Here is a 26,331-nt window from a genome sequence, read left to right on the forward strand (position 1 = left end):
GAAAATCCTCTTGAAAATAAATACTTTTGCTCATATCAGCGGCATCTTTGTTATTTGCTGTGCGTTATTTCATCTTAGCACATGACAATCCTTCATTTCTACCCTCAGTACTCCACAGCATATTAGGAAAACATGTAATAGCAATGTGAATTTGGCCACACCAGCTGAGATGGTGTGGCCATCCAATAATCTTTTTAATGTGCAACCATAATGATATTGCAGCGACTGCAATGTGATGCATCTATTCTCTGCAGAGGCAAAAAAATTAAATAATAAAAAATCAGAAAAGAACAAATATCAATTTTCATCAGATTTTATTAGTCTGTGTAAACTTTCTGCAAAACCTTTCCATGCAAAGTTATTACCAAACATACAGATTTCAACTTCATGCACTATCTATGTACAAATACAGAGAAGGAGGAACATTCCACAGAACTGGCAGAATCCGGTAGAAGGCGGCTATAACTTTAGCTCGGAGAGAAGCCTTTTAATTGTTAACTTTTTTTGTCGATTTTGTTTTTACAAGCCATTGATGATCACCTCATCATGATGTCAGTTTTTGATGTAGCACAGTGTAGAACTAGGTCATTGCCACATCTGGGCATTGCTCTTTACTGAGAAAACAAGACACTGGTAAGCTTCGAATGTGCATGTACAAGATCTCTCGGTTAAACGCTAAGATTAATCTGCTACTCATAGACATCTTTTGTTGATGTGTTCAGTTGACTTTCTGTCAGTCCTTGGTGTACTAGCGAAACAGATCATCCAGATTAAACCTTAGTAATCATAGTCATGCAGCGTATGGCCTCCATATCAGTAGGAATGTCATGGTGAAAACTGTAAACATTAATGAAGGTATAATAGTATTTATTTCTAACAAAGTGTAAATATATATATAGACATACAGTGATATATCTATCTATATATCTATATATATCTATATATATATGTATATATAGATATATATAGATATATAGATAGATAGATAGATGTACATCTTTAATCACAAGACATTTCCATGCATAGAATTTTTTTTGTCTTTGTTGTCACACTGGAATAACTTGCAGATAATTTACTGTATAAATAGAGGTCATTCCACTGTGTAAGGTGTGCTTTCCTCGATTTGCTTTAATTAGTGAACAAACACTCACTTAAGCTTTGGATAATCAGGGAGTGGAAAAGAGCGAGACAGGGGGAAAAGAGGGGAATGTTTGGGGTAAAAGCGGGCTAAGAATGCCCCAGGCACATGAGAGTCACAAGCACAGTGCATGCAGATATAGACTGCACATACTTTAGACATAACTTGCTCCGTCTTCTCTCTTCTGTAAACATGTAGCAGACTTAACCATGTGTATTCAATGTAAACAGTGCAGTAAAAAACCCTCTGAGGTGTCAGAGTGAACCGCGAGCTTTGAACGAGCAGAGGTAGCAGGACGTGATTATATTCGTTTTCTCTTCTTTTCTTTTTTTTTCCCAAAGAAACTAAATGAAAGATCTATGGAAGAGGACTAGGGCCACCGAAAAAAAAAAAGAATTATGACTTTAAAGTCAGAATTTTTTATTTATTTTTTCTTCCGTAAAGATCAGAATCTTGGATCGCTTTCTGGTTTCTCTTAACACATAGTTATTACGCCCTACAAACGTAAAATAGCACACACGTCTTGAATAACACTACAGAAAAACTCCTGTCAAACTATATAAGTGTGCTAGAATATATATATATATACACTTTTTTTTAAACCACAAATTAACAGCAACTCATTGCAGATTTTTCTAGCTCATGGTTCACTCACGTATGAATCATCTGTTGTATCAGATGTCTATCCTATCCTGAGCAATGTATCATTATGTAAACATTTTTTTGCGGAAATATACAATATGTCCATACAGCTGAGCTATTTTAAGGTGCAGCTGTGGTCTGGCATGCTTATAGAGCTCTATATGTTTCACATGGCAATTAAGTCATGAATTTGAGTTGTGGGCCCAGTTTGAGGCCTTCGTGCGCTTAGGCGATGCTTCTGATGCCATAACATATTGCTTTTCATGATCTGTCCCAGTGCAATTCACGCTTCATTTACTTCAGTGAAGAATGTATCACTACGAAGCATTTCTGAAGGCCTTTTTTTGTTGTTGTTGCAGCATTTTCCATAACGTAACAGTTTGTTTGGGTCACGTTACTAAACTTCAGATTCATTTGCACAATGTGATTTGTGCCAGAAGCAAATTGTGTATCGGTGACCAAACCGCTACTATAAAAATAGGGGATTATACGGGAGAAGGGAGAAACAGTGCCTGCGTGTTTGGTTATATTAAAATCTATATGGAAACAAAACAACCAAAAAAAAAACTACATTTGTAAAAGTGCAACAAGACATGAATGCAAACTGATTAGGTGTGAGCCCATGCTGTATGTATGGTTAATCGCTGACAACGTGATTCTCATTCAGTAAGGTGTGCCAGCGCTCGATCCTCTTGTCCTTGTTCTTCAAACACTCGTACCAGTGCTTCAGCCTCTCTCCTTTGGCGGTGATGCCCAGCTGACAGCCACCTGTCAGAGAGGAGGGGCTCATGTGAGAAGCAGGTGGAGAAGCAGATGAGGAATTTCAGTTTTTACTGCATCACAGCAGTGATGTGTAGAGCATTGCAAAAGTGTTCATATCCCTCAACCTTTTTCTTAACATTTTACCATGTCACAACCACAAACTTCCATGTATTTTATTTGGATTTTACTGTAGTGCAAAGTAGTGCATACTTGTGAAGTACAAAGAAAATGATATAAGAAATTTAATCCACAAGAACCCTTTCCTAATCGAATAGGGGATTCGATTAGGAAAGGCAGTCTGCCGAATGTCCAGTGCATTTTGGTGGTGGCAGCATCGTGATATGGGGGTGCTTTTCTTCAGTAGACGACTGATTAAAGTTTGTGGGAAGATGGGAAGAAGCTAAATGCTGAGTAGCTGTGCAGAATACTTGCTAGAGGTTGCAAACTCTGGGGTTGGGTGGATGTTCACCTTCCAGCAGCACAAGGACCCTAACCATAGAGTTAAAGCCACAATTGAAGCTGGTGGTTGTAGCAAGGCAAAATGTACAGAAATTTGGGGGGTGCGAATACTTTTCCAAGGTCCTTCAAGATAGATCGAATATTCACCTATGTAATCATTGGACTTCCCAATGTCATAATCCCACACAGAGATGTCTAATGTCTTCTTGGCCAGTTCACTGTGTTTGATGTCGTAGCTAAATTCCTAAAATACGATCCAGACATAAAAAAAAAAAAAGATTCTTAAGATTTTACAAACGAGCATCAATTGCTAAAAAATAATCAGCTGAGATCATTAAACTTTCTTGCTTTCTAACCTCGTTAAACTCTGGGTTTAAAGTCCTCTTCTTGATTTGTGTTTTGCACTTGCCCTTTTTCCCCATGTCAGGTTTCAGGCATCTGCAAATTTCACACATAGTGCACAAAGGAATTTATGTCTTTACTGGAGTCACTTAATTACAGTGCAAAAACATTTTTTATTTTTTTTTTCACCGCCTCAACCTACATTTTGACATATGGATCAGAGTATCCATTAGCATCCATGGCAGCCAAGTGAACGCAGCGTACGACCCCCACGATGAGGCGATTCTGCTGGGTGCTGTACATGAGGGACATCAGAATGCGACCGCGCTCCTCTGCATCCGTGCCCTCCTTTCCTGGCTGAGACACAGCATGGGGGGAACATAGTTGAGCAGGAGTGAATATTAACAGCTGCATAAACTCCTGAGGGATTCGGTCACGTTTAGACATGCTTCGGAACAATCATTGCCTCATCTTCGTAGAGTGCAATCCCTCTTGCTCCTCCGGCTGTCGCAGTTCTCTTCGTCTGTGTCGAAAAACAAGATCATGACAGGCCAGATAAAAGATTCAAACAAGCAGAGGAAATCCTTTGCCCCCCCTTTTTAAAATTTGGCTTAACTCACAGGCGCAACCCTCTCTAGGCAGACGTTGAAGTTCTTCTTCTGATTCATCTTCAGCTTCTTCAGTGCTACCCGGGTCTCGCCGATAAACTCATTGTGCCCAAACTTGTCTTCATCGCAGACAGAGAGCCTGGGAAAATCAATGAAGTGTGTAAATTAACACAGAAGGTTGCTGCTCAGTGGGTCCAAGTGTACCAGTGTTCACCTGAGGGTTTTACGTTGCATGTCTTCGTCGGTCAGGCCGTGGTAGGTGAGTGTTTCATTCCACACAGGGTTGCGGGTGTTTCTCAAGGTCTTTGTACGCAACTTGTTGGACTGATGGAGGTCAGGTATATTGAGAAAAGTAATTAACACTTTCTGGAAGCGATTTTTTAGATTGCAGGTTTAGTTTTGTCACACCCAAACCACCACAAGGTGGCAGGCTTGAGCTATCATAGATAGCTTCTGTCAGAGCGAAAAGGAATAAAATCCGCCCTTAGTGTAATTAAGGAACAACAGGAAATTAAGGTTCTAAATCTCCTACATATTATTCTAGACAAAATTCTATATTTCTCTACTTAAATGACCAGTTGTTTAAAACTTAAAAGCTTAATGCTTAACTGTACTTGTACAAAAGTGGATGGATTGGAGGAGAATAAAAATACTTAATACTTTAATCAAATTCCAAACTTTTTCAGACTTCCCAGGGTTTTTAGGGCCCTTGAATGTCTGTAAAAACCTCAAGTTGATGCATTTACCTTACTAGCCCCAGGAAGCAGATGAAGCTTCACATAAGGATCTGCGAGCCCATTGGAGTCCATGGGCTTCAGGCCCTGACGAGAAACGAAGCATTACACTCATCAGATCACAAATCGTAGAGAGCAATTAAGCTAAAGTGCCATTCAGGAGCTTTTGAGCATAAACCACTTGACTGAAATTGTCCCTTTGTGCAAGAGAATGAGGCCAACAGTACCTTTGCTTTGAGGATGCTACATTGGAGGCTGTTGCTTTCCTGATCGAAGAGAAGGCCAAACTCAAGAGAGCCCAGAGTTGCTGAAAGAGACCCAGGCCACACATAGCATCAAACAAGAAGGAGACGGCAAGTCTGCACATAATTGGTTAAAAGTATAAATATAGACATTTCTGTGTAAATAACAGATTTCATCTGGTGGATTAAAGGGGAAGATAAACCAATAAAGACAACAATAAGTCTAACCCAGTTTTAATCTTCACTTCATAAATGCTGATAAGTCACAGGGTTTTCTCCACTCCCTACAGAAGACGATTCTCAGTGAAAAAAAAAAAAAATTATATATACGGCTGTATAAGAGATTCCTATGCTGCCCACACAGGTTTTATTTGGAGGAGTTTTTATTTCTTGTTAGAGAGCTAGAGGCTGGAGGAGGGAATCAAGCATGTGTTATTTGGTTGCAACTCTGCAGGACTTAAAGTGGCTCCTGTTAAATATGTGGAAAAATTCTTAAATTCACATTTGAGAATCTAAATGCTAGAGCATTTAAACATACTGCACCGTTTACCGTATCCACAACTCAGTGAATATGGTAAATATTAGTGAATTTTTGAAAATGCCTTTATATTAAAAGAAAGTGTGCATTGCTGAGTATTATAACTCAGATCTTTGACAAATTCTTACTTTGCCATGATATTTTGTCATCAAATGTCCTGTTTTCAGGTTTTGAAGAACTGTATGAAGCCCAGTTTATATTTTATAAGAAAATAACAGAAATCATCCATGTTCTTCACAGTAATGTGTGTGCCACTTTGTTTGGACAAAATTTCACAGTAATCCAACTAATATTGTTGCTACCAAGTGAATGACTCATTGACAACTCAGGCAAAAAACCCAAACATACCAACCATGATTAACTCACTTTTCAGTAATATATTTGTTAAAACTCTGTTTGAAAAGAAGATAACTTTGAGATATGAACATATTAGATTGTTGTAATACCAGCAAATTCATCTTTTGTTACTCCACATCATGTGTATTACTTTTATTGCGCTTTATTAACCAAACCATTTCTATGTCCAACTAGAAAAACTTGTCATTACCCCAGGACCCAACTATTCAAACCATCCCGTCCCCTCAGGGATTAGGTCTATAAAAATATTGCTATTTCTGCCATCTTCCCTCTTTACACGAGGGAAAGGATCCTGCTCCAGGGGATTCATAACCCAATAGCCCTGTTGAATTCAAAATTATTTGCGCAGTTCCAAAGACCTGGACCTAAATAAAAATAAATTAAACAGAACTCCCCGGAGAGAGAATGGAGTCTTTTCATGGCTTCAGGCTCAAGCCATTGATGGCTTAGCACCATTCTCTTTCCTTAAAATAGAGCTTATGGAAAATATCTGAATAATTTATGAATCATTGCTGATGTAGTTGTTGTTATTATTCTCCTTGGCTTTAGTTCTTTGATATTGTGACAATATATTGTGTTGTAATTTCCCATTTGGTCACTAGGAGGAAAAATAGATGCATTATTTAAAGACAGATGTTCACAATGAACATGGAAATAGTGCCAGAAAAAGAAGATCAGCACACAATATCTTCTCTACAGAAAAAAAAAAGAAAAGAAAAACATTTCCTATTCACCTGCAGCAAAGCCCACATGTCATCTGTACAGAAAATGAACCTAAACTGAACACATCTGCCACCATGCTGTATGAAATGGGGCGCAGATGGTGCACTCACTGGCTTCGTCAGAGTCGTAGTCGTTGGCCTCCTCCTCCTCAGCCGGGGGAGGCTGCTGTCGTGGAGGGGGCGCGCTGTAGGCAGCCGGCTGCCTCCTGTCCTCTCTTACAGCAGGAGGTGCTCTCTGCTCCGAGGCGTAAGCACCCACATCTCCTGCCACAGGACCTATTAAGGGAAATGACACCACAGCTAAAGCAAGTTAGTGACTGGCACGTTGCGGTGCTGTGCAAAAGTATTCAAAACCCCACAGTTTGGCCGGTTGCAAGCACAAACTTCAGGATGGCCCTGAATTTAAGTCAAACCGTCTCCACATCAGTTCCTACCAGCTTTTCTGTCAATGCTGTCCCCATATCATGACACTAGGGCTGGGCGTATGCCTCTCTGCTCAATAGCAAATCAATAACAATATTTATAGTGATAGACAGGTGATCAATATCAACAGAAAGAACATCTGATAGAATGCTTAGTAATTTCTCTGAACTCCATTTGAGACCTGGACAGCTAGGGGTGGGCATTTATCGTATCATTTATTATTTATCGTGATAAATGTCTTAAGATAAGATTTTGATTTGATATTGTCACAATAAAATCCAATCAATGGCATTTTAAAACCCCTGAAACATCAATTTTAGGGGTTTTTATTGTCAGGATTGTATATTTTTGTATATTTAAATTTAAAAAAATGAATCAACAATTATCAATATTGACTGATACAAACCTTAATGTGATACATTTTTCAGCCATATTGTCCAGCACTATATATATCCCAAGGATACCATGTTCAGGGTAATGTGCAGTGCTAGTTTCCTGCAACAGTTGGCTTGTATGTCAGAAAGACTTCATATGACTTGCTTTCAACAATCGCTTTCGTCTGGCTGTTCTTCTATAAAGACCAGATTTATGGCGCGTACTGCTAATAGTTGTCCTGTCAATAAATCTCTAACCTGAGCTCAGCAGCAGCAGCTTTATGGGTTTTTTGGCTGCTCCTCCTAATAATACTTTTCTTGCCTCTCCTGTCAGTTTAGGTAGATGACCAAGTCTTGGTAGGTTCACAGTTATACGTTTAAAAGGTTTGCAAATTGTCTAGTAACCTAACCCTACTTTGAGATTCTCCTCAACTGAATTCCATGCCTATTGGGAGAGTTTTGTCCATCTGTCACATATAATCACAATTTAAAACATTATTCTTTTTGGGTATTACACAACAAAATGTAAAAAAGTTTTAAGAAATATACATTCTCTTGCAACTCTATAGAGAAATACTTTGTTCCTCACCCTGCTGAGACATTGCGGCAGAGGCAACAGGTTGTGCCCTGGAGCTGTGCACCGGAACCATCTTCTTCATCACTACCGGACTTCCTTGACCACCCTCTTCAGGGCCAACCCCCCCTGCACCCATACGCATAGCTGGTTTGGGGGCCACAGGTGGGTAACTACCACGGGCCTGCATCTGCGCACCTAAAAGCAAGCGTGTACAAGTGAAAACAGAAAGACTCCCAAAATGCAAGATCACCCCACCTCATCCCCGTGATGCAGCGCAATCTGTAAAACTACCACGTCTTCCTGGAGATTTTAATGCCGCAGGGTTTACGTTGCAAAGGGGATGACCTACATACACAACAAGCAGGGGGAACGAGCAGCCAGCAAGACAATCCCTCATCTTTCTGCTATATATCACACAACACAGGTAGATCCCACTGAGACTGAAATTAAGCTGTTTGACCCATAAGGGCAGCATCACATGGAGGCTTGCTCCATATCCCAGCATGCAACTCCTGACCGGCTAATTGAAAGACTTCATTCCTGTCGACAGCAACAGTGGGTGGCCCTGCCACCTTTGGGAATCAGAAAAAAGGTTGGACTATTGAAAGCAGAGGACTGAGAGATGGGGTTAAATGGCAGAACTATTAATGAAGCAAAAAGAAACATGTGCCGTATGAAACACGATAATAAAAACAAAGGCGTGACTCTTGTGTTGGTCTCTTTGGGTTTGTAATGCACTCGGAATGCTGTTGATAGGAAATTTGATTGGTGATCTGTTTTGGTTGACAGGCACTTAACAGTATAGGTTACGGCAATAAACAGGTTGTGTACAATAATATTGTTTAAACAAATTTCTCTGTTTCAGACTGCACCAGAGAAATACTTTGCTTGTGCATCTGTATGTGTGTGTGTGTGTCTGCGTGTGTGTGTGTGGGTGTGCGTGTGTGTGTATTTTCTCTTAGAATGTATGAGATCTGGCAATGACTCAGCACATCTTAAAATAAAAGTGGCAAGCTGTGCAGCCACTTTTTTTTTTTTTACCTTTTTGAGAGAAACCCAGCAAGCATACTTCCATTTCAGTTTTTTAATACTATATGTTGTTGTTTAATTTAACACAATGCTGCATTTTCAGTCACCTTGAAGCTCATTATAATTGCAAAACAACACATCTGTTTGAGGAGACTGGAGATCTAGAAGTGGTGGCAGGTGGTTTTTGATGGGGGCGATATGGCTCATGACACAGGGCATCAAACTTCAGAGGGCGTCAGAAACACAAGTTTCTGGGGCCCTCTGAAGTTTGAGTTTTATATTCTTTATTTGCATGTGGCATTTATGTGGGAGTGGGTATTGTTGTGCACATTATAAATATTGTGAAATATTTTTTCCTGAGAGAGCAGGTGGATTATGAAACTAAAATTGGTTTTTAATGGACAACTTTTCACTGTGTCCTAAATTGGAGAACTACCTCATTGCTTTCTATTGAATCTTAACTATATTTTCTGATCTTTAGTTCAAAATCTATGTGACTCTGAAAGGTCAGACCATTCTAAAAAAAAGTGCTGTAATATAATAACAGTGTGTTCAGTAAAGTCAAACAGGTAGAAAAGGGAGCATTCCAGCTGCCAAATACAATAATAGTTTTGTTGTTAGATTATGAGGGTGACCTCACATCAGTTTCCTGCCCAACACCAGGATAAATATTCTGTGCAAATGTGGCACAATCACCAAATTTTCAATCAGTTTAATAGGCGCTCCAGCAGCTAAGCATACACTGAAAAATCTAGGAAAGCTCATCTTTTAACTTTTAACATTTGCTTAGCATTAAAAGAAGAGTAAGAAGAGGGGTTTTTTTTACCAATGTCAAAAAGAATAAAATTGTTGACACCCCTGTTGTAAATACATTGTGCAGTCCCAGTTGTCAATTTCTCATACTCTTCTAACAGCGTATGAAAAACCCCTACAGGTTATCTTTAGGCTGTTTGAGGAAAAACTAAGATTTTTATAGATTTTTCTCTCCTATATCACTCACTTACCAATGTGTGGTGGCAAGAGAAATATAGGACCTAATCCAACCTTGTGAAAGAGACCATTTTAGCCAGACGCTGATAAGAGGTCTTTGTGCAACATGAGGCATAAAGCAAAAATAAATAAATAAATAAATAAATAAATAAATAAATAAATAAATAGATAAATAAATAGATAGATAGATAGATAGATAGATAGATAGATAGATAGATAGATAGATAGATAGATAGATAGATAGATAGATAGATAGATAGATAGATAGATAGATAGATAGATAGATAGATAGATAGATAGATAGATAGATAGATAGATAGATAGATAGATAGATAGATAGATAGATATATAGATAGATAGCGCTCTACAGTCCGGAAAATAAATACATAAATAAATAGATCATGTAAAGTTATCCCTATGTAAGTAGTATTATATGCATATGAGCATTATGTAAGTAACACAAAGAAAAGAAAACACTTGCCTGAAACTTCAGAGGCTGAAGTCTGACTCTGATGGGAACCTAAAAGATAAAAAAAAAATAGATTTCTCATAAGTGATCTTTTGATACTAACGCGGTATCAAAAGGCCGCGTTGAAGAGGCCTTTACCTGGTGGTTTTGGTTGAGCTGCTGCCTCCCTGGGCTCAGACACTGTTGGCTTCTGAGGCTCTGCTGCCTTCTGAGGAGCTGTCTCCTTCGGTTTAGACAACGGCATGGGCGACGGGAGGAACTGCTTCGGAAAGCCTTTGAAGAACCAGGCACCGGACCTCTTCCATACCTGAGGAGACCTTGTTGTTAAAACTCAGGCGGAAATAATCAATGCATAATTGGACGCCCAACAGTCTGTTTCTTTTATTTTTTGGTTAGTTTTTTTTTTTTTTTCTGTCTACCAGCTCACCTCTCGCTGTTCTCTGCAGATCTTGCACAGCCACACAGGGCGACTTCGACTACCACACTGAGTGCCACATTTTGTGCACATGTTCTGCACATAAGAAGGGAACATTGATGACAGCCACTCTCTGTTTTTGTGTTGTTGTTTTTTTTTAGGCATTGCTGTTACAAATGCATATTTAAAGACTGCTTAGGCAATTTTTTTTTTATCTCCGGAACATTTCGGGAGAGGAGCTGCTGGTTTGTGCTTTTACAATTGCTACCTTTTTGCAGTCCTCACACACGACGGAGCTGACCCCAGGTGAGCCCAGCTGCTCCCCACACAGCAGGCAACGAGAAACACCGTCCCCACACACGGTCTTCTTCATGTCATCTAGGCGGTTTATCAGGCGCCTGCAGCATCAACACAGCTAAGTCTAAGTCACAATGCCACTGGTAATTATTCCAGGTTTACAATTATGCAACTCATTCGTCTCATTTTGAGGTTTTATTCAACTTTGCACCCATCTAAAAGAAAAAACACAGGCATGCAAAAAAAAAAACAACCTAAATGCATGTTTTGGCAATTCTCACCCAATTCTCTCCTGCTCCATGGCCTCCATTTTCTCAGCGCGGGCAATCACATTGTTTATAATCTCCTTCTCCTCATCTGTTAGGTCTGGACCAGGACCAGAGCCAGACTGCATCGTCCAATTCCCCCTGTCGGCCAAATAAAAATCCTAAATTTATTTCAGCTTAAGGTTTTTTTACAGTTCAAATCACACATTTACAAAGCAACCTCCACACTTACACACACCTCTGGTAAGGGTGTATAAAAACCCTAAACACAAACTCACACTGAAATAGTTTTTAAAATCAAAAAATTATACACTCAAGAAGTATATAATGTGAGCACACTTCTTGAGTGGGGAAAATCCCACATTGGTTGACTTAAATAACAGTTGTTAATATCCTCTTTTAGTAACAGTACAGCATAGAGTCTTCTGTAACATTTCACAATTTTGGAGCATACATACAGGAAACACTTTGACCAATTTCTCAAGACGGTTCACTGTTCTGGTAGCTCTTTGATTCACTCTTTACTCCACAGGGCCAGACTTCGCTTAAAAGAGTGAGAAGCAAACGACAATATTCATCTTCAGCGTAACGTGAGAGTCAAAAAATAAGTAACTCTTGAACAACCCGCAGCATGAATGTATAGTGGCTGATTGGAGCTATATGTCCATGAACAGGAAAGCAGCAACTGCTCAGAGTCTCTGATCATCTTGTTAGTTTAAATTCTGGTTCCAGTTGTTTTTGCTATTGCTCTGGTTGCAGATCTGACCAGAGCAAGTCCCTACTTTCTTGGAAACACTTCCTTGAATCTGAATCCTGACACACACCTGTTTTAGTGGTATGACATGTTTCATGGTCTTTCCCATTTTGACAAGTGGTTAAGAGAGCTGGGTCACTGATTCACCTCTTAATTATTATTTATTATTATTTATACCCAAGGGAACATGAACAACGTAATGAAAGTAAAATGAAAACATTTATTTACAATAAGCCTTTCAAGATAAAAAAAAACTTATACTGTGCTTTATAGCAAAAAAACAGAAATGACACAAATATAGAAATCAAACTTAAAATTAAACTGAAAAGCTAAAATAAAATTTTAAAAAAAGATACAGTGCTACCCAAATGCCTGTCAAAGCAGATGATTTCTCAGCTGCTTCTTGAAGAAATCCAGTGAGCCCACAGACTGTAAAGCATAAGGGCAATAACAGACCAAACCCTGACCAGGGCCACAGTGGTGACATGACCTTGGAGAAAATCTGGCATATACAATAGTGTATCATAATGCGGCACTTTAAAATTCAAATTCAGGACCTGAATGCTCTGTGGGACAGAGAAGCAATCAGTAAAAGTGTGACCTCAAAGAGCAGGACAGGAAACTATCAGATCCATGTTGGACAATCTGAGGATAATCCAAATATTTATTGACACAGGTATAAATGGAACTACCGTAATAGAAGATAAATGAAACAAAAACATGAATTATAATCACAATCAATTAAACCTTTTGAATAGAACCCTTTTCATAGAGTCAAGTTTAACACAAAGGGAATTACAAAGGTCTAGGAACGGATATAAAACCATAATAAACACACGTAAATTAAGAGACAAGACAAAACAAAATGTAATAAACAAATAAAATAAACCAATCTGAACTTTGGATATAAACATACCCAGATTACCACTGTCTTATAAAGTCCCAGATTCCTAATACACACATTACAATTATTTTTAAGGGTGTGATTGTGATTGTGATTTTGCAAAATAATATCTTATTGTGGAGATTTTGCTCACTGAATATATTGTAACTATTACTAAGAAGCAACTTCCATAAAAGGATAAGTTATTCTGTAGTGTAACACATCTTGACCAGGTGTTTCAGTAAGTGTAGAGGGTGCTCTATTCACAAATCTGTCCCTCACAGGAAATATTTAAAAAGAGCTGCTTTATAAAAGAACACACACACACACACACACACACACACACACAATGGAAACGTGCAATGCACATAGAAAAACTGGACTACTTACTGCTCTTTATCACTGTGCCACACACCACACGGCAGAAACAGATGCAGGTGAAACAAAGCATGACACGGTTAAACATGATGTGGCCACTCAGAGGAGGTACAGAGGCATAAATATTATGAAAAGCAGGATCACCTCGGACGCATGCTCCTCTGCCGGTCGTTGGACACCCAGCGATCCGAACCACCGCTCATTACTGCGTCGGTCATGCTGCTCGACTGCAGAGGGGAGGGAGGAGAGATAAATGGGTTCTGCATTCACCAGAGGTAGTTTTATAGCCTTTAACTGATTTCATGAAGAAGATGTAAAATGACTATTTGTAATTAAAGCAATAATCTCCTCAAGAGCTTTTTTAGCTTTTGCATAGCTATCGTCTCAATGCTTTCTCATAAAAACAGCCCTTTCTACTCAATGGCAGCGCTCCAGAGGCAATGGTGATGGAGTCATAAAAGGTAGCATATGATAACCACAGCCGATAACTACTGAAATCAACAACAAAAAAACTTCAAATCAAGTGTTGCTTTCAGGGAAAAAAGTCGGCTTGTTGTCTGTAAATTTGCACATCAAGAACGAAAGACATTGCAGCTTTCAGTGGGAGCACATGCCCAATTCCTCTTGCCAAATTCACTGCCTAATTAGTACCATCTCATCCTGCCAAGCTGGTTTAAACAAATTAATTCCTCAGAAATACAGTACTCGAGCCAAAAGACAGGGGGGGGGGGAATACAAACCCAGAAGCTGGTTATCTTGGGCTTGCTACTTCCAGCGATCTCAAAGTATGCTTACATGTAGTTGATACAGCGGCAGACTGCTGTGCATACAGTGAAAAGAGTAGTGCTTTCAACGGTGCATTGGTAACCAGAGAAGGAAAAAAAAAATGCAGGAGACAGTGGTGTAAGTCTTTCAAATTTATTTGCATTGTGTAAGGACTGTGGAGATAAGGTTGAGCAAATTAGCGTGGTATGGCCAATTAAATGAGCAGCTGTAATTGAAACACTAAGAATTGCTTCCAGTCTGCAAGTCCATGCTTATGACAGAAAGAGACGCAGTAGGAGTGACTCAATTTCACTTTTATACAGTTAGCTGATAGCTTTATTTATTAGCTCCTGTAATTTAATTCTTTTCTTTTTTTTTCAATGAGAAATATGGATCTGGGATACAGCATTAGCGCTGGAGACAGAGGATGTTTACCCTTAATGGTGTAATTATTGGAATATTTAAGCTAAAAATTAGAAAACGTGATGCTGCAGCCATTTGATTTAAGCTGCAAAGCCTGGCTGGGCAGAGTGATAATCATTACAGTGGGAGACAGTGAGTGCCCTGTGCATTTGATACACCAGCACTGTAATTCAATCTCAGAGCGGTGGAGTGAGGATGATATGAAGACATCAACAGAAAATATGGCAAGTCTGCTGCGTGTGCGCAAGTGGCCCTCGTGAAAGGCTGCCTGAAGTCTCTGGCAGACAGTGTGCAGAGGGAGGTTGCAGCCTGACAGATCCCTGAGGGGAAATACTGACACTCAAAGAGGACCAGCAAACTCCAACAAGATCAACATGATGAAGTCAAAACCTCTGTTGAGCCTCAGGTACAGAAAAACTAATAATTTCTTTAGGTGTGGAGACTGTTTAAAAGTTTATATACACGGGCTTTTAATGTTGCATTGAAGACAGTCTTTTTTTGTGGTGTAAATCAATTTGACATGAGAAACTGTCAAATTGAGTAGCTAAGGAATTAATCTACTGCCACTTGTACAGGTGCATTGCACAAAATGAATGGAGTACTGAAATCACCTCTAACCAACAGGTAGATTGTCAAAATATGGACAAAACATTGGTAACACTTTGTTTGAAGGGGTGTGCATAAGACTGACAAGGCACTGTCATAAACATGACATAACACCTGCCATGAGCAGGAAGGAGTCTTCATGAATGACTTCTGTTGTCATGAAGCGTCATTCGGTAAATAATGACACTTTTAATGCAAAGCTGCATTAAAACGTGCATTAAAAGTCATTTACAATTGTCAAGTTTGCATTAAAAGTAAACATTTGTGGAGGATGATTTATAGCCTCTGTCTGCTAACCAACCAATTTGAGTGATTTCTACCACTTTTGAAACAGAGGGCAGTCAAATGCACAGCTACCATTGTAGTAGCTTGTTGAGGTCAATAAAAGGTGTGCCAGCTCTCCACAACAGGAGTTTGACCTAACATCAGTTGTGATGTATGCATATATTCGAGCCCCTGAGCATAATTTTTTTTTACCCTGTAATTAGAGACAATCGGCAAAAAATAGATACAATTTTGTTTTTCCAGTAAGACATACTGCGTACTGGTAAAGACCAAAACAGCAACAGCAGAGTACATGTAATGATGAGAAAGAGAAAAAATGTCTATTGATTTCTGTTTCCTTGAGTTTTACAAGGCAATAAACTCCAAAATTGAACCCAGGAGAAAATGCAAAAGAGGGTGGAAAAAACAGTAGTTGTGCCAACATCGCTCTCCTAAAGCTGTCTGTATTATCTAACATAATGCAAGGCAATATACCTTTTGATTTCTAATCTGTCGTCTGTCAGCCTCTGGGGCCCACAGATAAGCAGCTAATTATATCTGCTATCAATAGGCACTGGGTGGTGGCTTTTCCATCTGATGCTGCTACTGCTGCATAGTCAACAGTAAAACAAGAGTCATCTGGGTTCATTGACTTTGGATTTTATCATTTGTTTATTGATTGAGGTACCAGTAGTAAATTTTGTGACGTTCCAGTTATCTTCACATTATGGTCCTTAGTTTCTGTGGTCTGCTTTATTCTTTTAGGTCCAGTCTGGTCTTGTTTTTTGTTCTTTAGCATTCTTTCACATCTACTGCTACCATTGTGTCAAGCTCAATTTTGCTTATTTTGCTTATTTTTTTATTTGAATCTGGCTACCTCTGAGCTACAGTTAGCTGTTTGTATCCTCTTCTGTACGCTCTGTAACTCACTGAGTCTTTTTATCATTTTTTCGAGCAGTGTCTTGACAGATGACACATTACTCTGACCATACTGTAGTACACAAAAGACTCTCAAGAGTGGCCCTTCTTCTTCTTCTGCCAAGATGAATTATCCCACTTTGGTGTAATGTGATAAAATTAGGGAAAGACAGATGGGAGACTCGCTTTAGAGTTAAGGTGAACTTAGCTGGAGCTCTCTATTGGATCGTTGATGTTTCTGCAGTAGATAAGTGGACTTTCCGTTCCCGTTGGCTTGCAAGGGACAGTTTGAAGTCTCTGAATGTCTGTAACACCCCAAAGAGCTATCATTATCAGATGTAATGCTTCAATTGAAGGAAGGTACTGTTTAGGGTGCATTGGTTTAAAACCAATTATAATTGACTGTGCTGTCATATTGGGCCTCGTTATTCTCCAGGTATGACATCACTGCAGCCCTCAGACTCCGTCGCCTGAGCTACCAAGACCATAAATGCAGCTAAACTGCGTCATCCGCGATCCTGACTTAGTTTAATAGTCATCTTGTACGTGTTTTCCGCCTGTAGCAGATGACTCAGTCAGTTGGTGGATTCCTCTTTGGAGAGCAGCGGATATTTTCCTGTTTTTCCTTTTTTTTTTTTCATAAATATAACAGTGTTTTTTTTATGATGCTTTCAGACATGCCTGTTTTGGAAAATGATTGATGAAACCTCGTGGAACCAACCCAAAATACACACAACAGCAGGTGCTTGACTCTTCTTAGGATTTCTGAAAGCCACCTAAAAACCTGTTAAGTCATGTTTTCACAAATTATCTGATTTAACTACTACAACATTCACAGTACCTTTAAAACCCAATACCTCTCCAGATTATATACAACCACAAACTTTAATGCATTTTAATGGAAACAGGTGAGACAGACCAGTACCCAGGGAGAGAATAGTTGTTAAGGAAAGGAATTAGTGGATAGAAAACTCTGAAAAGTGGAGCGTGCATTTGAATTCAGCCACCTGAACTCCACCCATCCATCCATCCATTTTCTGTTCACTCTTGTCTCTAATGGGGTCTGGAGGGTTGCTGGTGCCTATCTCTAGCTACGTTCCGGGCAAGAGGCGGGGTTCACCCTGGACAGGTCGCCAGTCTGTCGCAGGGCAACACAGAGGCATACAGGACACACAACCATTCACACACACACTCACACCTAGGGAGAATTTAGAGACCAGTTAACCTGACAGTCATGTTTTTGGACTCTGGGAGGAGAGAACCCACACATGAACAGGGAGAACATGCAAACTCTGTGCAGAAAGACCCTGGACCGGGAATTGAACCCAGGACCTTCTTGCTGCAAGGCAACAGCTCTACCAACTGCGCCACTGTGCAGCCCCACCTGAACTTAATACTTTAATTACATTTCTCTGCAATTACACTTTTGTGCATTTGCAGAAAGAAAGTTTTGTCTATTCCTCGTGCAAAAAGTCACTTTCAGTCAGAAAGGAAGATAGCTGCTGTGAACACAAGTTTTAAAGTCCTGAAGCGTCTAAGCAGTTTTCTTTCAGGGTTGTTCAGTATTGAGCACCATTCTTCTCGGCCCTGACGAGCCTCTCTGTTCCTGCTGAAGAAAAAGCATCCCCACAGCATGACGCCGTCACCACTGTGAGTTTCATGAGGATAATTTGCAGAGGTAGTTTTGTTTTCACACATTATGTTTTGCTTGTTGACCCAGAAGTACACTTTCTGTTTGCTCTATCCTCTACATGATCTGAGGAAAAGTGCTTCTTGTTATGTGTCCATGTAGTCGGATGTTTGGGGTGCAGAACTGACAGTTACTGTTTCCACATCCATGGCTCCTTCAGGAGGATGTCCTGCAGGAGTGCCATTCAATCGGTGAAGCTCTGCCTCTTTATGTCTTGTTGGGTGCATGCACAGATAGATTTTGTCATATGTTGCTCAGTGGCACATATATGACTCATTAGTGCAGTGGAAACGAAACAGAATGGAAATGGTGACAGCTTAAAATATTAGGATAAAATTATCCTTCCTTGTTTCTCAAGAGGAAAAGTAACAATTTTGAGACATTGCTGAAGTCAATAAGATCTGGAAAAATCAGGCAGGGTGGCACCGATGAAGCAGGTGGATTGATCTGACATGGATCATTAAGGACAGAGAGCTTTAAGGGGGATGGGACGTCATCTCTTTTCTACTGACGTTTGTCTAAAACCAATACTGCTTGCTTTCAATAAATAATAAATGCTCTTAGAAACAGCAATTTACTCGAGATGTTTGAGGAAAATGAAGGCCATAAAAAGGCAACAGAAATAATCTGAAACTGGAGGAGCAAACTGGAGCCCAGCCGTGTTTTAAACAATGTTGTTGACTATTTAGTACGGTACTGTACCCATTGTAATGTTCAGCTATTAATGTCCATGTTTTCCATCTCAGAACCAGTTTCTCTTTGCACAATATTATCAGTATATCAAATCGTGGCAAAGTCAAAAATAATGTTGGAGAACCTAAATCAAAACAACAACAAAAATCACATGGCTGTTTGCATTCAAGGCTTAGGTATATAAAAAAAAAAAAAAAAAAAAAAAATTCGCTTTTTTTTTGTTTTGTTCTTGTTACATCTCACAGGTGTCAGGTGCGCTCACCATTCAACTGTTATGACAATAATGCCAACAGAGCATTAATTCACCATCCACCAACAGTGTTTCTGGAATAGCTTAATGAAAACTGAATAACATTCATGTCAAATGATTGGTTTCACTTTAATCACACTTTTTCCAGAACTACACTAGTATGTTGATGCACTGGTGTAAAACTTTATGTTTAATTGAAGTCACTTTAAAGCTCCACTGTAGCAGAAAAACCCAATTATTCATCAGCAGCACTCGTAATTGGCAAACCCAAGGTCCCTGCAGGTTCGCGTCAGCAGTTTCTTCCGGCTCGTTTTCTGATGTTAAACTGATGCCAGAATTTTTATTCATGTCAACATAGCACATCTACTTTATGTGATTCAATATTCTGGGTGCTGCAACGGATTTTTCTAATTGAGGTGAACGTTAAGGTTTCATTGCATTAAAATGCTGTCTTTTCCTCGTGAGAAGAGAAAACAACTACGGTACACATAAACAGCTTCCTAGTTCTGCAAGAGTAAAGGTTATGTACAGTGTTACTGTACCTCTTGAAAATTAGTTACTACAAGACTTCCACTGCTCTGTGTAACATTATGTACTATATTCTCTTAGATCATAATTCATATTTGAGGCTCAAATTAGTTTCCCTAACAAAAAACAATGACTCTTGCAATATGTCTACAAGTCATTAAAAGACTATGTTTTGTTGTGAAATACTTTAGCCCTTTTGGTAACAAAGCATGTGTTCCGGAAGTAGACATTTTATGGTATATTAATAAAACATGGCAAACCAATATTAAATTGTTCACAATATACAAAAGAAATTAGTTAGTAGGCACTACGTCACAAACTCTTTACACATCCTGATGAGCCGTGACACATTGATTAATGACAGCTAAAATGGGGAACTCATTTTACTTTTTTTTATTTTATTTATTTCCTCCCCACCAGGGGGTCTTTTTTGTGGGCTCTAGTGTCCCTTATATGACAGTAGGCTGACGGGAAACGGGGAGAGAGAGGGGGAAAGACATGCGGCAAATGTCGCCAAGTCCGGGAATCGAACCGCGACGGCTGCGCCATCCCACCATGCCCCTCATTTTACTTTTAATGAACACCTACATCCTGTCAGCTGGATGTTTAACCTGACAACATCAGCTTAAACATCCAGATGGTGTGAAATCTGAAAACTATCTAAGTAATTTCTATAGACCAATGATGTACCTATCCAGAATACAGCACTCCCTATTGTAAAATGTCAGAGGAAGATTATTTATTATTAAAAAAATGATGAATAACAACTTATTTGCCCGCAATAATTTTACTATATTACACTGGTGGTTGGATAGGGGGCTGCACAGTGGCGCACTTGGTAGAGCTGTTGCCTTACAGCAAGAAGGTCCTGGGTTCGATTCCCGGCCCGGGGGTCTTTCTGCATGGAGTTTGCATGTTCTCCCTGTGCATGTTGGGTTCTCTCCGGGTTCTCCAGCTTCTTCCCACAGTCCAAAAACATGACTGTCAGGTGAATTGGTCTCTCTAAATTCTCCCTAGGTGTGAGTGTGTGTGTGAATGGTTGTGTGTCCTGTCTGTTTTCCTTGTTGCCCTGCGACAGACTGGCGACCTGTCCAGGGTGAACCCCGCCTCTCGCCCGGAACGTTAGCTGGGGATAGGAACCAGCAACCCTCCCGACCCCATTAGGGATGAAGGGTGAATAGAAAATGGATGGATGGATGGATGGTTGGATAGGCATATGCATGAATTCAAAACGTAATTAACTGCCACAAAAAAAAGAATCTTAGTATTGAAAATTGGCACAAAAATCACAAAAAATAAAGTGAAATATTCTTCTTTTTTTACCTTTATAAATACTTTACATGCTGGAGAAAAATGGAAAGGTTTATGAGAAAAAAAGTTAGATTTATATGTAAATCACAATCTGTCACAAAACTTGTGGGGGCATGCAGAACATAGCCACTGTAAATGGGAATGTGGCCTTTAGAGCCAACTTCACAGATTCAGCCTATGATGTCTAACGCATGCACATCAGTCACTCAGAGAGAGGGATGGAGGCGACGGGGTAGAAAGCGCCAAAAAAAAAAACGAGGAAACCACCCACTTCCTATGAGATGGCAAAGCTCCATCCATTAAAAAAAATGGTGAGATGCCAACATGGTAACATGCTATGCTTCGGTGCTAAGCAAGACTGTAAAATAATGCACCACACAAAGCCCTCCACTGCAGAAAGAACGCATCACTCAGCATTTTTCAATTATTTACAGCCCTCAACCACATGGCCCTTCGCTCTGAGTAAGTTCCCTCGTTAAAGCATTAGTACAAGCCTTCTGCACTGAAAAGCAGGTTGGAGTTGAAAGACGTGTGTGTGCGTGTGTGCGTGTGCGTGTGTGCGTGTGTGGGGGGGGGCGGTGGGGGGTGAATCACAGAGCGCGGCAGACTGAGAAACTCGGTTTTGGGTAACAGTATGTATGGTAGTCTGTTTGATCTTTGCGCTGACAAATTATCAATGTTTTGTGCACACAATGCCGTTGACGGGAACCATCTGCGGGACCATCTGTGAGGACTCTTCACCTCGACAATGTGAGGATGCTGTAGAGCCTAAATACACACAGATACATCCGCTAGGCAGGCACGGCTCCAAGACCTGCCTCGCTGGACAACAAACAGGAAAGACCATCCAGTGACCGACAAGCTACCGTGCTGCTACCAGGCCACAAATGTTGGCTCTGATCAACAGAACCACAACGGCCAGGAGCTGTGTTTTCCTGTCCTGAAGCAACTCAGTGCACAGTGAGTCCATGTCAAACCCTGTACTCTGCAATCAAAGGGATTTGCTTTTAATTTTTCAGATGAAATGTCCCCTGATTCTAATTTTCTTTGACTATTTTTGTCATTCACAAAGTACTTGTGTCGCAGCCTTTCTTTAGACCTCGAGCATGTCTGAAAAAAAAAAAAAAAAAAAAGCAATAGGACACGGAGCAGTGAATTAACTGCACTCCAGTAAGAGCCTGCAGCCAGTCTCATCTTGCAAGGCTGATGGTGATTCACTCTTGTATGCCCCAAGGGGTAAGAGGTGGGACTCTGAGAACTGCTTTGCTGATGCATTGGTCAGTCAAGCTCCTTTAATTCCCTCCCATGATCCCTTCCCATTTCTGGGAAACAAGCACCAGACAGAAGCTTTAAATCAGAAAAAGGCTGCTTGTAAAGACACTCAGCGGCTGTCCCCAGCAAACTGCAGCATGTTGAGTAGAGATACTCCACATAGTTTGGGAATTCTCCACTGCCACATTTTTACCTGCGTGTTATCCGACTCTCCATCCAGGCCTGCAGATGAACTACCAGGTACAAATCCCCTGAGGCATTTTCAACACATCCCAGTTGGCAACTGCTCTGGTCCAGAGACTGTGGGATGCTTTTGAAAAGCTTTGCTACTGTTTTGGGGGAAAAACAGGATGAGGCGCAGTGCCAATAAGGACATTTGGGTTTTGGTTGATGTTTTTCTTCATTGTGGCAATGAAGAAAAACATAAATGGTTTGAAAGCCATTTTCATTCCTTGCGGCCTGTCATAACTCCATGTAAGGAGCCTCAATAAAGTTATTTCAGGTTCGGTTCCGAACCCTGGACCATTTAATGAATGTCTTGCCCTTTTGTCTCTGGACCTCTTCTTCTCTAGCTATTAATGGATAAAGGTTAATAGTGTCATAAGATTTTTTAAAAACTGTTTAGTTTCTCTTAAATGGTGCCACATTTTTAGGGAAAATGCATCTGTGGGTTGAGCAACAGTGTTGAGCATGTGGGTTGCACCCATGAAAAACAGCCCAAATCTTCTGCCAAGCAGCTTTTTGTGGAGGCAGTGTGAGGCAGCATCTCCCTAACAGGAAAAACAAGCTATATGTCATCATTGGAAGCAACGTCAAGGCAGACAGAGTTTAAGCAAACAGTCCTGCATCTCCTCGCTCTTAGGGTTTTGAACTCTCTAAGACGTCGATGCACCCGGAGAAGAGTTTATCAGAGTCTACCACTAAAATCTGAGACGAGAGACGCACATCTGACGTACACTCCATTGTACAACACAACCACACTGGCTGTCTGGGAAAATGGGATGTCCCACAAACTGCTGTCAAACTGCTGTCAAACTGCCCTCAGCTCACACAGGGCTGCGGACAACGATGGGGATATGATTGTCCCCGTCGCCTCTGGGCAGCTTCCCTGTCTCTGATGAAGAAAAGCATTCCCACAGCATAATGCTGCCACTTCCACGTTTCTACATAGAGACGGTGCAATCAGAGTGATGTGCAGTGCAATGCTCGTATGTATTTTCTTATGCATGTAAGTGGCAAAAGTTGAAAAAGTATTGTGGTCCAAAGACTGTAGAATGCATTGCAAAGGCTTTGTTTGTTTGGCACAGCTTTTGATTTCAAAAAGAAGATGAAGACTGACTTTATACTTCATGTAATACTCTAGGGCTTTAAAAATAATAGAGAAAGGTTAGAGGATCTTTCTGGCCACTTTTCATGCCCCTGCTCAGCAAGAGCTGATGCTCTCACCATTTTATTATACAGAGCAATCGGACTGATCTCATATATTAGTTTTCTGTCACTTGTGGCATTATGCATGTAAAACAAAAAACAAAGCTAATATTTCTGGTCTGGAGACCGCTGAATGCTTTTAAAAAATGCGTACAGAAAAAAAGGGTCAAAATTGACTCTGAATGTAAACCGTAAGATTTTGAAATCACTGCGAAAAGCTGACAAATGTTGCTGACATTTTGATTTAAAGCCCATAACGATTATCTCTGTTTTTACCAAAATATCGCACAGCTAAGGCACGTTTAATCGTCAGAAAATCTTGGTGTACAGATCCTAATCCACGTCTCTGATTACAATTTGAAAATGAAGCCCCTCCCTTCTGAAGCTCTGACACAAATGGCAGAATCATGAGTCTCTCTTCTTAACAAGTTCGCCATTAAAAACCTACAGAAATGTAAAGCGTGACACGTGATGTGGACTGCATGGAGTGTGAAGACCACCGAAGACCACAGAGTCACACACCTTTACAAACTGTGGCCATGGTAACAGCAAAATCAAAAGACGACAGTCGGAGTGATGAAATGCTTTTGTGTGTGTGTGTGTGTGAGTGTGTGTGTGTGTGTGTGTGGGTGTGTATTTGGGTGTGTGTGCGTGTGTGTGCGTGTGTGCGTGTGTGGGTGTGTGTGTGTGCGTGTGTGCGTGCATTTGTGTTCTGTGTTTTCATGCTACCTGCACCAAATTTAACATCTCCAAAGCAGAGCAGGTCACAGTTGCAGCTGGCACAGTTGAAAGGAGAGGACGGCTAGAGAGGAAGACATTCTGAAGACAAGGGATTATGAGTACGACAGCATCCAGCCTTAAATAATGCAGTTGGTGTGCCCTGGTGTTCTCACTCCATTCCTCCATCTTTTTTCATGTTTTACCCAAATACTCATGTGTCCAAGAAGCTCTCTGCCTCTGATTTTTACTTGTTCCACGTCTCTCTTTTGATCTCTAGTCCTTCCTCTACCAACAAAAATGACGACAGCCTAGCAGAAACACAAAGAAATACGGAGAGAGGGGTGTCGGCCGTTCACCATACCATGGTTGCTCATGTGAGAGAAGGCAGCAGCAGCAGATATGTCTCCGACTGTTCATTCAGTCTTTTCTCCCCTCCCCCAATTTATCCCTGTACTTCAGGTCTATACATTGGAGATGGTGGAGGAGGCAGACTTGCATCCCTCCCCCTTTAGCTTATTTTAATTATGGTATCAGTGTCAATAATCCACACTGGACTTCTCTGACCCTCCTGTGCAAACATCTACAAATCTAACAGATCACAACCTGTAAACAAGTGAATCACCTGTCCAGTGGCACAGTTGGAGTTTAGAGCTGCCCTGCTCTCGGCAGATTTTTATTTATTTTATTTTTTGTCTTTTTTTTATAAGCTTCAAAGATGTTTTCTCTTTCCAGGCTGCAGTCACATGAAGCCCCAGCATGCACTTCAAAAGAAAAAAAAAATCCTGCAGCAACGCCCAGGGACTGCAACAACTCAATCTCCAAAATATCTGACCGGTGCTGCTTTCTTATGTTAGATCTGCAACAAGGAAGCACAGTTTTGTTTGGGAGGAGAGGGGGCTTGGGGTACTGTGAACAATGCTGAGGGTGGAGTTAAAACATACTGTAACCTACTACAACATGAGTAATGGACATAGCTTGTCAGCTGTGAATAAACTTAGTCCAAAATCACAGTACTTCTTCTGCAAACCATTAAGGAGTCAATAAGCACCACCACCTCTACGGGAGTAAGGATGCTTTCATTTTATTTACTCTGTTGCTGCCTTAGATTTAATAGGGGGGCCCAACATGCATACAGAGTACAGCGCACTCATTCACAAATATTACTCAAATGATTCTCTCCCTCCAACCCCCATTAAATTATCACAAGAAATGAAATATCTTCCGTCCTAAGAGGTGATACACAATGAAGTGGTGCATTCATTCAGCTTGCATGTTTAACAAATTCTGATGGCAAAAACAAAAAAAGAAGAAGAAGCAATTCATAGGGTGAAAACACGGTGTTTCGATGAGATCGAGGAGCCTACCTGAGAATCCAGCCGTGCCTCTCTGTCTCTCCTCTCTTTCGTAGTGCTGTCAGAGAATGATGCGGACTAGATTTCTGTGCACTGCCAGGGTCCAACAACAGAGTTGTTAGTCATTGCGCATGTTGCCACTCACCAAGACCAGAGCTTCGTTTATTTATTTGTCATATATTGCGCTTGGAGGAGATGCGTTCCGCTACGTTGCTGCACACACGCACAGTGGATCACCACAGTGCGTGGGGAGCTGGTTACCCTACGTGGAAGATGGAAAGCCCTTGGTACCGTGGGAAGGAAACCCCTGGATCTGAAGTGATAACAGTATGATGCTTAAGTGGGCAGTCACCACCTGATCCAGTTTTCTTTAGAACTGTCTAAATTTATCTCCCCATCCAGACAGCGCTATTGAGAAATCACTGTCAGTTTCATTCCGCATTGGCAAAGGGGTTTACTGGGGACTGGTTCTGCTTGTACACATATTAAAATAAAAAATAAAAACATCTGCTCTTCTGAACTTTATCTGAAGGAAATCATTCTTCTGTTTCATTTTAGAAGTATTAATTACCCTATTGAGTTTATTTTCACACGTATCAAATGTCCTGAAATGTTTCTGGTTCCTTTATTAGCTTGAAAGCCATATTTATGCTCACACAAATTGGGGTGATTTAGAATTTAGAATAATAAAGAAATCTTAAATGCGAAAGAT

At 40.4% G+C, this 26,331-nt stretch overlaps 1 protein-coding gene across 2 annotated transcripts; it reads right to left on the reverse strand.

Moving 5' to 3' along the window:
* Window positions 1-972: 972 nt before the first annotated feature.
* LOC122827868 (rabphilin-3A-like) lies at window positions 973-25,914 on the reverse strand. 2 transcript variants are annotated; one of them, XM_044110952.1, is made up of 19 exons: window positions 25,632-25,914; window positions 13,544-13,626; window positions 13,412-13,423; window positions 11,400-11,525; window positions 11,090-11,219; window positions 10,834-10,917; window positions 10,545-10,713; window positions 10,419-10,457; window positions 7,931-8,113; window positions 6,656-6,820; window positions 4,913-4,992; window positions 4,698-4,772; window positions 4,166-4,275; window positions 3,964-4,090; window positions 3,810-3,866; window positions 3,546-3,700; window positions 3,358-3,439; window positions 3,149-3,245; window positions 973-2,548 (listed from the first exon to the last, which is right to left on the reverse strand). In XM_044110952.1, the coding sequence occupies exons 2-19, from the start codon at window positions 13,615-13,617 to the stop codon at window positions 2,418-2,420; spliced, it is 1,896 nt and encodes a 631-aa protein (XP_043966887.1). In that variant the 5' UTR covers window positions 13,618-13,626; window positions 25,632-25,914; the 3' UTR covers window positions 973-2,417. The 2 variants fall into 2 exon arrangements, with proteins under 2 accessions (XP_043966887.1, XP_043966888.1); XM_044110953.1 differs by lacking the exon at window positions 13,412-13,423.
* Between the last annotated feature and the right edge of the window lie 417 nt (window positions 25,915-26,331).

Source organism: Gambusia affinis, linkage group LG03 (assembly GCF_019740435.1).
Source record: "Gambusia affinis linkage group LG03, SWU_Gaff_1.0, whole genome shotgun sequence".
In the NCBI taxonomy this organism is placed as follows: domain Eukaryota; kingdom Metazoa; phylum Chordata; class Actinopteri; order Cyprinodontiformes; family Poeciliidae; genus Gambusia; species Gambusia affinis.

Bases quoted from the DNA above. Each gene is read 5' to 3' on its own strand.
- LOC122827868 (XM_044110952.1), bottom strand. From the start codon at position 13,617: ATGACCGACGCAGTAATGAGCGGTGGTTCGGATCGCTGGGTGTCCAAC. The intron at 10,714-10,833 runs GTGAGCTGGTAG...AGGTCTCCTCAG, and splicing joins TCTGCAGAGAACAGCGAGAG to GTATGGAAGAGGTCCGGTGC. The intron at 4,276-4,697 runs GTAAATGCATCA...GACCTCCATCAG, and splicing joins TGCTTCCTGGGGCTAGTAAG to TCCAACAAGTTGCGTACAAA.